We start from the raw sequence: 12982 nt of genomic DNA on the forward strand, positions 1-12982 counted from the left end.
TTTTGTTCATCTTTGGTTCAAAAACAGTGCTTAAATAAAGCTTTCAATACAAATCCTGATGACTCATTTGTCTTGATTCTCTGAACAGAAGAGGTATCTTAATTTATCAAAATCACTCCATCAAAATAAAAAAATGTAAAAAAAATTTTTATTAATGTATTGTAAAATGATTGCATTTTATATGTAGGTCTTTCATATGTGCATTAAAAAATAAAATAATATGAATAAATTATAAAGTAACATGCATTTTTTATGAAAAATGAGTGAATGATCCTCATTGAAATATGATCTGTGAGAGGTAAAGAACCCTATTGCACTAAACATTGATTAAAATTGTTAGTAATTGAGTTAATTATGAGATATAATCAATGTTTATTTGGACTTCTTGGTCTCTGACCCTTTTTTGAATAATTAAACATGCCCCAGCAACATCATTGCTGTTGCTGAGAAGAGGGTTAAAGACATTATGTCACCATTACTTATCTGCTCGACTTCCTTGTGATGAAACTGAAGAAGCACTAATCGGTTCTAAAATGAGTGAAAACTATCAACACACAGACGTGATTTTAGACATTTTACTGTATTTGCATGAGAATATTTGAGTGCAGAATTTTGACTAGATATACTCAGTCATGACATATTGGAGACAACTGTACTTGCTTGATAAATTACATATTGTAGTGGCATTAAACAATGAAAAATTATCCCTTTTGTTGCAAAGAGCTGGTATGAAACTAGCATGATCAACTCTTCTTTAGAACTATATTTTTCAAAATTATTTGGATTAGACTATTTACATCTGTTGTGTTTTTGCATTTATAAACCACCAGATTAAATAGTGATTTTGTATATTACAAATAATTATCAATTATTCTGTATGAATAAACTGTACCTATGTAGCACAAAGCAGTCACCTCTAACAATGTCTTTTAGGTGTTTGCAGCAATCAGTGAAGTGGATATCGGTCATTAAAGTAAATTTTGACTATGTGTATTAACCGTATGTCATTGATCTGTATTTAAAATGTTGTTAATATGATGTTTCTTTTTGTACTAGTATCCTTAAACTTTTCTTATTCTCACTTTCAACAGAAAATATGTCCACTGTTAGACATGTAATTTCACATATCATATAAACATATCTTTGTCTGTGAATATGCTTTAGAGGGGACCATACAAGATCCTCATTCATCCCCACGCATAAAAAACTGACTTGGATGGCCTGTACGATGCAACAAGCTGTTGGTTGGGGGGGACTCTCACCTCAGTGAGAAAACATTCTTACCGTACTGTACAAATGCTCTCAGTTTCTTATTGCCTCGACATTTAGCAGTCATTGCCTACTATGTGCATGTCTGTGTACGTGCTGGGACAAAGACATGGTCATGTCTTGATTTCAGCTTCTGTTTCAAGTGAAGGACCCTGGTCCACATCACAAGCCCTCCAGAATTCGTGAATAGCTGCATGGCCTAGAAATAACAGCTCACAATGATAGACTACATGGCAGCTATTCTTAGAACAAGGTACTATTTTCTCTTCTTTTTTCCCCCTTCAACTCCGTCACAAGCACAGCTAAGGACATATTCTGTGAGGGAAAAGAGGAAGAATCAGAAAAAAGCTCAAATGGGTAAAAACCTGAAACTGTGAGGATACAAGCCTGTTTCTGGGCATTGGCGTGTTTATTTAGTTTTATTTGGTCATATTTGGGACCATAAGAAAGTTGAAGCTGTATGTAAACATTCTATTATAAAAGAAAACTTTGTAGGACATTCTCATATTTTTACCAGATTTAAGTAATCTTTAGTACAGGTAGGTCTAGTATTAACATGTAATCTGATCTAATGAAATCATCAAAGATTACGGGTTCAGTTGTAACAGTCAACAGTGCTCAACAACTCCTTCCTGGTTTCCTATATTTTGCTTTTAGCTGAGCATGGCCACAGTAGGGATGGGCCACCTCCACTCATCCAGGCTGCTAAATGGTCTTCCTCCCTCCCCTAACTCCATGCATTAGACAGTGTGTCCCTGTTGTCCAATCACAACCCGACACAGTCAGACTGCAGCTAAAAAACAGAACCACAAGGGAGGCAGCACACTTCTGAAACCAGTCGCACATGACACATTCTTACAGACCACAGATAGACACACGGCATCATTTTGCAATTGTTGAAGTTCTTATTCTATAACTGCGTAACCTTTTTTCCTCATCAGTCAGGATTTACATGGATACAAAGGAGACTGAATTCTAAATAAACCTTTAGTTTGCTGTGTATTGCACACATCTGCCAACATGTGCCTTTGGACAGCCACCCTTCTGATTTTGTTGCTTGGTGAGTATTTTAGATTGACCTTGTTTAAAGAAATGCATGGACTGTAAGCACAATGATTTAAGTATTAAGCAATCTAACGGTAATGTTAATGCTTGAATTTTTTTAAACCACATGCCCCAAAGCTAAAAGCGTGTTCAAGTTTAACTTCTTTGCTCTGTGTATCTTAGTTACATCAGCTGCTCTTTGCTCTGTAGATTTTCAGTTACTCAATATCATGTAGCCAAAAACAGCTGGCTTTTAAAACTGATTATCTTTCATAAAATTGTTTAGTTTATGTTGTTATAGTTTGCGCAGTACCAGCATATTAGTGTCATTGATGATTCACTAGTTTGTTGCGCAGTCTGTGAATCCCACTACGTACACCTATAACAATATAAATACAAATAATTTACCTTAGTAAGTACTAATTATTAAATCTCAACAATAACCAAACAAATTACATTCTGTGTTTGCTTTTGTTAACCTGTGCACAATATACACTGTGTAATCTTAGCATCTGTTTTTTCCAGTTATCTATGGAATATCCCACCATATAACAAAGTGGGGCACATAGAAACACTTTGATCCAGTATCCAGAGTTATTGTGCATTTCTGTGAAAAAGGGCTGAAACATGCTTAATGACAGTGGACTTCTTCAAATTTATGAGGATCATTTTCAAGCTGTACTTTGGTCAGATTGTGAAAATAGCATTTCTACTTTTAGTCTATGTTGAATTTATGTAACACTGTTCAGAGAATAGAAATAGAAGGTGAGTATGACAAAATTTAAACAGTATTTCCACCATTTGAAAGTTATGTGTCACCCATTGTACCAAGTGGCATAAAGAGCTTTGTTACTTGTCCACAAGTAAATTACTGTGGTTTCATTCCACAATGTTAAAACAGTTGAATTAGTTGTTTGCTTCAGAAATGATCACTTAGAATACATTTTTTATATTGTTATTGATATTTTTACATTTAATCTTCAAAACTCTTTTTAAAAGATTACTAACATCCTTTGCACATTTTGAACTTCTGAGCCTTTTACACAAATTCTAAATTTCACATGAAAACAGAACCGATTAAACTTAAAACAGTTTAACACAGTTTCCACCTTTTGTGCTTCATTGCATTAGCTTTTCATTTTTTCACATGTCTTCTGTGATTGCAGTTTACATCATTTGCTAATAATTTTCTAATCGTGCTCATCATTTGCTAATGTTTTTGTTTGTATGTACATATTAGGAAAGTATGGTTTTGCAATAGCCTAAAAAGCAGCACCTGTTACTTACAAAGAGTGTGCAACATGTGTAAACAATAATACCTGTGTGGGTGTCACTGTACAAGAGGATATATCTTAATAGCTAAGGTGTTGAGCGCATGCTGAAGGCTAAAAAGTCATGTCCATGTTCTTGAAAGTTCATTAAAATTCACAACTTCACCTGGATGTTTGATGACAAGAGTCTGGCAATAACAATCTCACACGCATCTGTTAATATTTTCAATAGAACGTGAAAACTCAAAGTCTCCTGCACTCATGCAAAATAAATTTGATTTATAAATGTAAATGAAACAAAAGAAAAAACAAAAACCAGACACAAATTATTTCTCCAAACTGAATTAATGTCTTGAAACACGAGGGGACTGTGCATTTTCCCATTTTAGTTATCTAACATACCATGAGTTTTGGAATTTGCAAATGAAAAACACAAATTACATATTTGCACAGGGAACTAGTATTAGTTGCATGTTTGTTCAGATTTGTCGTGCAAGACCAGGTGTAGGACCCCACATCACTACCATCAGTTCTTCCTTCTCATCTGTTTCAGATTCCATTTCCTGTGTCCAGTTTTTGGCGCCTTTCAACATGGGAGGGGTCACAGGGCAGGTTCAATTTAACTCCACCTCCCAAACTGCCACAATCAAAGTGTCTGGTGCTGGATCCTGTGGCTCACTTAAATTTTTCCTCAGTGAGTTCCCCGTCATGTATGGGCATTTTGATCAACCTTGTTCTGAAGAAAATATTGGCCATAGTGTATTCACCTTCACAGCTGCCTCAGAATCCACCGTCAATGTGTCACATATCTTTGAAAAAAGGTCAAACCTGGACGACTTCTCACTGATGTTGCAGACATGTATAAGCACCAAGGTGTGCGCAGTTGTCAGTCAAGGTCAAACATTATTGACTCATCAGGCCAGGTTCACTGGACCCATCGCTGGTAATGTGTACATCCGCCTTAACACAGGACAGACAAACCCTAGGCTTCTTGCAGACCTGGTAACAATTGGTCAGGTCAATGCCTTGCAAACCAATGTCTCTCTTTTCATATCGGCAAGTAAGGCTGCAAACTGTGACATAGTCCTTGGAAACTTAAATGCCTTAGCTTTGACCAGTCTGGGTGTGGTGAAGGTTGGAACACCTTTAAAACCTGCAAAGTCCAATCTGGACCTCACCAATTATATCAACAGCGGCTTTCTTCTCTTACGCTCAGGGTCAAGATATGAGTGTGCTAAGATTTATAAAATGCTGGACAAACAGGTTAGAGCTGTTGTAAATATGAAAGGGATCAAAGGATACTTCAGCTTCCATCAAGCTTCCCCTTTTGATTTTACAGAAGTGAGGGTGAACCTCACTAATTTACAAAACAGAGTTGGTCCCTACCATGTCCATTCATTCCCTGTTCCCTCAGTCAGATCGCCCCTATCAAGCTTGTGCTCGAATGACAACGTAGGTGGCCACTGGAACCCTTTTGGTATTAACACGAATGATCCATCATACCCGAAAGAACCTGGTTCGACACATGACAGGTATGAGATAGGTGACCTCAGCGGCAAGCACATGTCCCTTGTAGGTAAAAACTATTTGGAAGAGGTGTTCCAAGACTTCAACCTCCCTCTGTTTGGACAAAACAGCATCGTAGGTCGCTCAGTTGTAATTCACCAAACAGATGGCACCAGGTATGTTTGTGCCAGCCTCAGCTATCCTGGTGAAGTGGTTGTAGCCATAGCCACCTTCCGGACCCCTGTGATTGGTGAGATCAGGTTCACTCAGTTGAAGAACAACCCCCTGTCTGATGTATCTATTTTCATGGATCTGTCATATGGAAATCCCACAGTGACCCCAACCAAAAACCACAACTGGCATATTCACACTTACCCCATTAGCTCAGAAATGGATGATGACGAAAGGCGCTGCAGCACAACAGAAGGGCACTGGAATGCCTTTAACATCAGCAATGTAGACAGCAGCTATGCCCTCCACTGTGGCCCATCCAGTCCCTTATCCTGTGAAGTGGGAGACCTCTCCAGGAAAACCAGCACCATCAATCTTGGCACCAGAGTGGGTGGAGTGGAAGCAAAAAACTTCTTTACTGATGTCACTTCTTGGCTGCCTGGATCAGGCCTGATCGGTCGTTCTGTGGTCATCCATCAAGCAGAGAAAGGAGGGCCAAGGATTGCTTGTGCCAATGTTACAATAGTGCGGGTCCCCAAAGCTAGTTTAGATAGATGGTTTGGTCTTGTAAGGCTCAGTGGCCAGGTGCAGTTCTCCCAGGCTGTGCCACAAGGTCCAACAACTATAAATGTATCACTAATGAACCTGAACTCATTAGCTGGAGGTTATCATGTTCACATAATGCCCATCAAACCTGGCAGTTCAGAGCCCTGCTCCAATGCAAACGTCAGGGGTCACTTCAACCCATTAGCTTGGAATGTATCAAACTCCCCAGCACCAGGAACTGGCACAGTGGACCAGTATGAGATTGGAGACATCAGCGGGAAGTTCGGGATGCTGAATGGCCTCAACCAGTCTGATGATATATACATGGACCCTGATATGCCTTTATCTGGACCCTACAGCATATTGGGAAGATCATTGGTGGTTCACTATATCAATGGATCAAGGTGAGAACCTATTTGTGCTTATACAGAAATTGAAACCAACAGACAGAGTTAAAATGAAGCAGAACATTTTTTTTATATGAAGGATGACCACAGGTTCCTGTAATTGAAGAAGAAGAGGTCAGTGTTGAGCACTTTGCTGTTGCCATTGACTTGTTGCAAAAATAAAGAGAGAAATGTTTGTAATTTTAGGTTTGTTATATAAGTAACAGAAACTGCAGTAAACTGCATAACATTGCATAAATTTTAGCAGCTTTGAAGTTTCAATTTTCACAGATGCTTTGCATTTAAGTTTCACTGTCCTGAGAAGCTGTCTGAGACAGTAGTTCCTCAGTGTTTGGAGAACAATTACAGGTGTAGGATAACACAGACACCGAAGCACTTCCTCCTCATTCTTTGTGCTACAACTATAGATGGGTTACTGAACAGGCCAACTATGGGGCCCAAGGCCAGAGTCCAAGTTAAAGTTTATATTTTCGTTTAAAAGGCTAAGTTAAAAGACACAAAATGGCCAAAGAGATAGGCACAACAATCACAAAAAAGATCTCAAACAACTAAACATAAACACAAATACAAAACCACATGTCAAAAATAGAAAAAAAAACAAGTGCAGAACTGCTACAAAGAGACTGAAAACAATCCCAAAAATGGTGGGGGCTCTTTCCCTGTTGTCCCAGAAAGTTAATGTTCTCATAATCCATCTATGGCTCTGACACACAGATAATCCTTTTTATTTATTGAGAATGACTCAACAAAATGTAGTAAAGGAGAAAATCCTCGTGGTTAACCCTGCAGTATCAGAACATGTTTTGCCCTTTGTGTTTCTGTTTCTATGTTTTCTATGGACATGTTTTGCCTGCATATGTCTACAGAATGAAGTGTGCTGACATAACAGCTGAGAGAAATACGGATGGACAATGGACTGAGGCCAAGGCTGTTTTCAGTGGTACAGTCACTGGGACAGTTCGAATGGTAAGAAACCAGCAACAGCCTTTATAGTCTTTTCCAAAATGTTCATAACTGTACATACATTAACATTTAAATCATAAAATAGTTTACATTAGTGCTTTTGATGATGTGTCTATTTGGTCCAACACACATCATGTTCAATACATTTCTCAACTCCACAATTACTGCACAATTATTTTAACTCAGCTTTGCAACTTCCATAGCAGAAGCTCAGATTACAACATTTTGCCATTGTAAAATGTCGTAACATATTTCATAGAAAATGAGAAAACACAAGCTTCTCAACAAGAACAATAAACCGTTGCCTTTTCAGTGGCTTTGGGAACAGGTGGTAGGCATCTAAAAGAAAGGGTGTATTTGTAGATGGACTTATTATAAATTAGACTTGTTGCCTTTTTATTGGCAGAAGAACATTGTCATCTGCAATAAAAATGGCACTATTATAATACTGAGGTATGTAAAATATCACCTTCCATGACAAAGTTAGCCTTTATTTGGAACTTGATTTTTTTTTTTTTTACAATAAAGTATGAACTTGTTTCCTCATTTCAAGAAAAGGTTATACATTTTTTTTAGTAAAGACCATATAACCAAAGTGAAAATCACCTACTCAGCCTATCATCAGAAGCTAAGTAATGAGATGAGTCCATATGATAGCAAAAAATAATAAGAATCATAAGCAGATGGTTTACGTCGATTGAGCACATTCAAGGTTTTCTTTCTTGCTAACTTAGTAGGAGCCAAGCTGCCACAAAAACGTGACTGAGTTTTTCTGCTGCCGTGCACAGACAGTGAATTCATTATGCCTGTTGCGGCTTGCAACAAGGAGCACTGGGAAGCAGGGGCGAGATCATTAGTTGAACTTAGCATCCATCTGCTTTGGCTAGTGCAACCTACAGGCCCAGCTGTCTCTGTCAGCCGGCCTCCAGAGTCCCCGTAGTGAGCTTGTAATATTTTACACGTAAGGTATATTATTAAGGAGAAAGTGGTGGAGTCAGAGCATTAGCTTTGGTCCTTAACTGTAATCTGCCTATTTTGCAGGCAATTCAGACAGAGAGTTACAGTGAATGTAAACATACAAAAATCCACACTAGGATCCTACTGTCTTTAGATTTTAGCAAATATGTAATAATACAATTAAAATTGTATAATTTTATTTATTGTAAGTTTAATTATTGCTGCATGTGGAGGCCGAAATGTACAAATTAGACAAAATGTCCGGCAATGCAGCCTCAAACTTCCTGTATCCACCCTTATCATAACTGTTAATTTAAATAATTTCTTATATTTAAAGTTTTTCTTCAATCCTGATCCCTGTTGCCTTTTGCATGCTGTGTTTTATTTTTTCCTTCCTCCTTATCTTACATATTGTTTCTGGGAAGCTAACACCAATGCTTGAATGCTTGAAGCCTTGAAGTGCCCCTAGGGGACAAGGAACACTTTTTTTTAATTTAATTGAATACTTGACTAATAGAAGAGATACAGATTCTGATTCTGGCTGAAGTAGTCTGTGTGTTTAGCCTTTCTAACTGTCTAATATTGGACATTTGGATTTCCCCCATACCTAGCGCCAGCAGATGTTTCCTGATGGTAGCAGCAATGACATGACACTGGAGGTGACTCTTCAATCATTGGCAGGGCCTAATGTGAGTACAGAGTTTTATACCCAAATGTTATCTCAATAAAGCAAAAATAATAAATAACATGAAAACTAAACAAGAAGTGATAGAGCATGAACATATCAATTCAATTCAACTTTATTTATATAGCACCAATTCACAACAAGGTCATCTCAAGTCACTTACATAATAAAGTCAAAAATCCCACCTTTCCTGCGGGGTGGGATTAATTTATCACCCCAGACCAATCAATTTAAAATTAGACTTTTCTTCCATTAATTGCGAGATGGAACTGAATCCAGTGAAAAGTGGTGTTCAATATGAAAGAGGTTGCTGCTTGTTGTCTTTCAGGACAATCTATATAACCCCATGTTATGAGGGCAGGACATGTGCAAAAGTACAAAAGATAATACACGGCAGTTTGACTTCAGTGCTCAGATATTTATTGTAATACAGCAACTTACTGCCTTGTGTTTAACTAGAGCAATATTTGGAAGGGATTGTAAAGGGTGTGTATGAGGTTTAGTTTGGTGAAATCATTACGAAACAAACAAATACCAAGTACACATACTCACAGTTCTATGTTACCCCTATCTGCAGACAACTGAGGCATCCCTGTTTATCACAAACAAACCTACGGGTGCCAACAACAGCAAGTGCAACAATGTGGGAGACACGTATAATCCTTTTAATATGACTTCCATGGTGAGAGCACACAATCTCCTTTTCTTACTGAAAGTTGATACAGAAAGTTGACTAGTTTGGAAATTAATGCTAGTACTAGTGTTAATACTGAAGCTGCTAAACCTGTAGCGTAAAGCTACATGAATTTGCTAGTTATTTGAGATATTTCACGGCATTTCACAGTTTCTATATCAAATTCATTATAAATTATAATCATGTATTACCATACAGTTTAGGTACTTTACTGTAAGTAGCATAGTAGAAAATGGAGCCATGTATGTATCATGTAGTTTGTGAAATTTCTTTTTTAGCAATGCATTACCATTAGAGGTCAGATATGTTGCATAACCAACAACAATTATTGGGGCAAATTTCACCTTAACTGTGAAGTGCACTTCCTTCTTTCTCTTCCCCCCTTCAGAGCTCCAGCTGTTCTTTAGAAAATTCCCTGAGCTGTGTGGTGGGGGAGATATCTGCAAGACAAGGCCCAGTTAGCCTGACTGAGGGGCAACTTTACACTGACAGCATCATCCAGCTCTCAGGAGACCACACAGGTAGAACACTAGCATGTTTTTTCCCAGTGGAAAGATATTTAGTAGTGGTAAAATAACTTCCCTAGCAGTGTTCATGACTTCTGATCTGTAAAATAAAAAAGGGTGACTTGTTCAAGTTTTTTCCATGTGTGTAGTGGTCCACAGATCACTAGTGTTGAAGAAGGGACACAGCATCATTGCATGTGCTGACATCCTCCCAGAATCCCCTTCAGCAGCGCAGACCTTTCCCAGTGTGCCTGACTTCAGCAGGTGAATGCAATAAGTAGTGCGATTGTGTGATTTAAAGGTTGACTTTTTACCAGAAGTTGATCATGAATCTCTTGGAAGATTTTCAGCATTTGCTTGAGTGGGACATGCTTTATTTGTTTAATGGGCTTGTGCCCCTGTTTTATGGCTTTGTTGTACGGAAGGACTTGGCCATCTGAAAACTATTTCTATAAAAGTGGCTGATTTGTAAATACTCTGTGACCTTTTTCACTTCATAAGTGCATTTTGAGTGCGTTTTCAGGTATAAGAAGAGAGTACATATACATTTAAATTTACATTTAGTCATTTAGCAGACGCTTTTATCCAAATCGACTTACAAGTGAGGTACAAGGCAGCAAAAATCTAAGTCAAGGAGAAAACATCAAAGCGAAGTCCTATCAGAAAAGTGTTAACATTGCATGAGAGTACTGGAATGAAGAATGGTTTACCTCCCTAGATGATTCATAGACTTGATAAAGTAGAAAAACAGTAATTTTTAAAATTATTTCTTATAATTTCTTTAATTAAATATAATTTATAATATATTTTTTTCTGTATTGAAACCCCTTTTCTCTATTGTATATTTGTAGATGAAACACATTAATGAACATTTATTATCAAATGTTTACAAGAAATCATCACAATCCCCAAACCGAACATAGTTTGATAAAAACATTACATACAGTGTTACATATTATCAAGGGACTTAAACACTTATGATTATCCTCTTTTTCAAGATATGACTTTCGCAGGAGAGTTGCAGATGTCCTGCAGATGGAAACAGCAAGAATCACCATCCTACCTAGCTCTCCCCTTTCAACAGCTGGTGGAACCTGCGAGAAAGTCAACTTCATGGTGTCTGGTAAGACCCCCCCTATTAACCGGGTGACCAGTGATCAACCTGCTCTACTTCCTTAGTAGCAGACAAAGGGATTATGTGATTGTCAAAGAAAGGCCTGGGGTTATTTTCTATAAATTTAGGAGCAACAGGTAGTAAAACCTCAAAAAGGAACCTGAAATGAAAACAAAAATCACTGGTTGAATATTTTGGTTGAATATGTTTCCAAGAAGATTACAAAATGTCTGCATTATAGACAGGAGTAGTATTCATTACGTCTGACATAGATACAGAACAAGTACAACAAGTTGACTTCAGGCCGCCAGGTCCTATCTAGAATCAGCGTGCCCTAAATAGCTGTGTTTAGCAGGACAATGAACAATTATGGTCTTTGAAAATCTTTAGAAAACCTGAAATTGCTATGTAATTTGATGCTGAAGTTTAGTCTTTCTATTTCAGTTTCAGTACCTTTCTCTGTCCCAGGGTGGAACAGAGAAGTATCTGTACAGAAGTTTCACACAGTATAGCACAGCTCAAGCATTTATGTCAACACAAATCTCCCACAAACTGAATAGTTTCTTATTCCAAAACCCATTGAGAAGACAACCTTTATTGCCTTATGCGTACAACAAGAATGCACAACAAGCTGAATGTGTGGGTGGTGAAAATACAGTTTTATGTGCTTGCAATAGTGAAATCCGACAAACAGTGCCTGATAACTAATTGAAAAGAGTGCACTACTTGCTATGTAAAGGAAATAGTAGTAGTAGTAAAGAACTTTTGTTTCGTAAAGAAGACATTTGAAATGCACTGCAGCTTTCTTGGTGTATCATCAAAAGGCTTAATGTTGGAAAAGCAAGTCCATAACTGCCCGTAGGCTCACCTACACTAATTATCCAGTATGAGAAGTGTTGAGAATTCTTTGTCAACAGCATGTGTAATTAACCATTGCAACATGGTGTGTATTTTAAAGGGAATGTCAGCATAGAGCTCCTGAAGTCTGTCAAAACCAGTAAGAAGATGGGATTGTTCAAAGAGTCGGACTCATGCACAAGTAAGTACCCTAGTAAGGTGCATAATGGGAATGTTGGGAGTTGTTCATTTATTTAAATGAAACTAAATTTAAAACCCTTTCACTGTTTAGTGGCTTGAGTTGAATTAATTTATACCATCGGATCTTAAAAATGAAGATGGAGACGAACCACAACAAGTATCCATCATGTGCAAGATCTCATAATTAATATCTGAATTACCACTATTGGCCATTCGTTACCAAAATTGTTAAGCTCGATTATGTTTAATTACTTGTTTGAATAACCCGTGGACACATTTCTGATTTGATGCCTTCAGGGAGCGGAGGTCTGCCGCTGGTGTCTGGAGGTTTGATGGTTGCTGCCGCCTGCCTGCTGTACTCTACAATTTGTTTATAGTTCAGGCATTGAGCTGTTCCAAGTACAAGTGGAGACACATGAATCTTCATATTGTAAAATTGTGAATATGTTTATGGCATCTAACACACCAAAGGAATACATTGACTATATGATTAATTGTCAGGCAAATATTAACTGTTTGCCTTTGATCTTGCCCATTTTCACCTTACTTTTTAAAATAATGAATTAACTTTTAAGCATAGCCCTGGTAGAAACTTTTTTTCCAGCACATTTTTGCTCATAATTGTGTTCATTTGGGTGTTAAAAAGTGGGTGGAGTTAAGGCTGCCCATGTTTAGATCTCCAGGTGTATCTCTTTATGTGTGCACCATAAACAAAATGTATGTATACATGAAATATCAATTTGTGTAAATATCAGGAGATTTGTGAATACAATAATGTTTGTATGCCTTGTACCGACAACCACTGTGATAT

General features: G+C 37.6%; 1 protein-coding gene across 1 annotated transcript; it reads left to right on the forward strand.

Moving 5' to 3' along the window:
• The first annotated feature begins 2077 nt into the window (after positions 1 to 2077).
• On the forward strand, positions 2078 to 12982 carry cusr (Copper-only SOD repeat protein). Its single transcript, XM_067498373.1, has 10 exons — positions 2078 to 2329; positions 4138 to 6211; positions 7081 to 7180; positions 8746 to 8823; positions 9397 to 9501; positions 9902 to 10034; positions 10169 to 10283; positions 11018 to 11142; positions 12092 to 12172; positions 12469 to 12982. Exons 1-10 carry the CDS (start codon positions 2290 to 2292, stop codon positions 12546 to 12548), a joined length of 2931 nt encoding a protein of 976 aa, XP_067354474.1. The 5' UTR covers positions 2078 to 2289; the 3' UTR covers positions 12549 to 12982.

The sequence above is a fragment of the Channa argus genome, chromosome 3 (assembly GCF_033026475.1).
Source record: "Channa argus isolate prfri chromosome 3, Channa argus male v1.0, whole genome shotgun sequence".
Classification (NCBI taxonomy): domain Eukaryota; kingdom Metazoa; phylum Chordata; class Actinopteri; order Anabantiformes; family Channidae; genus Channa; species Channa argus.

What these genes read in the sequence shown, in the direction of transcription:
- cusr (XM_067498373.1), top strand. Translation starts at nt 2,290, where the DNA reads ATGTGCCTTTGGACAGCCACCCTTCTGATTTTGTTGCTTG. An exon ending in AATCATTGGCAGGGCCTAAT is followed by an intron (nt 8,824 to 9,396) that starts GTGAGTACAGAG and finishes CCCTATCTGCAG; the next exon opens with ACAACTGAGGCATCCCTGTT. An exon ending in AGAGTCGGACTCATGCACAA is followed by an intron (nt 12,173 to 12,468) that starts GTAAGTACCCTA and finishes TGATGCCTTCAG; the next exon opens with GGAGCGGAGGTCTGCCGCTG.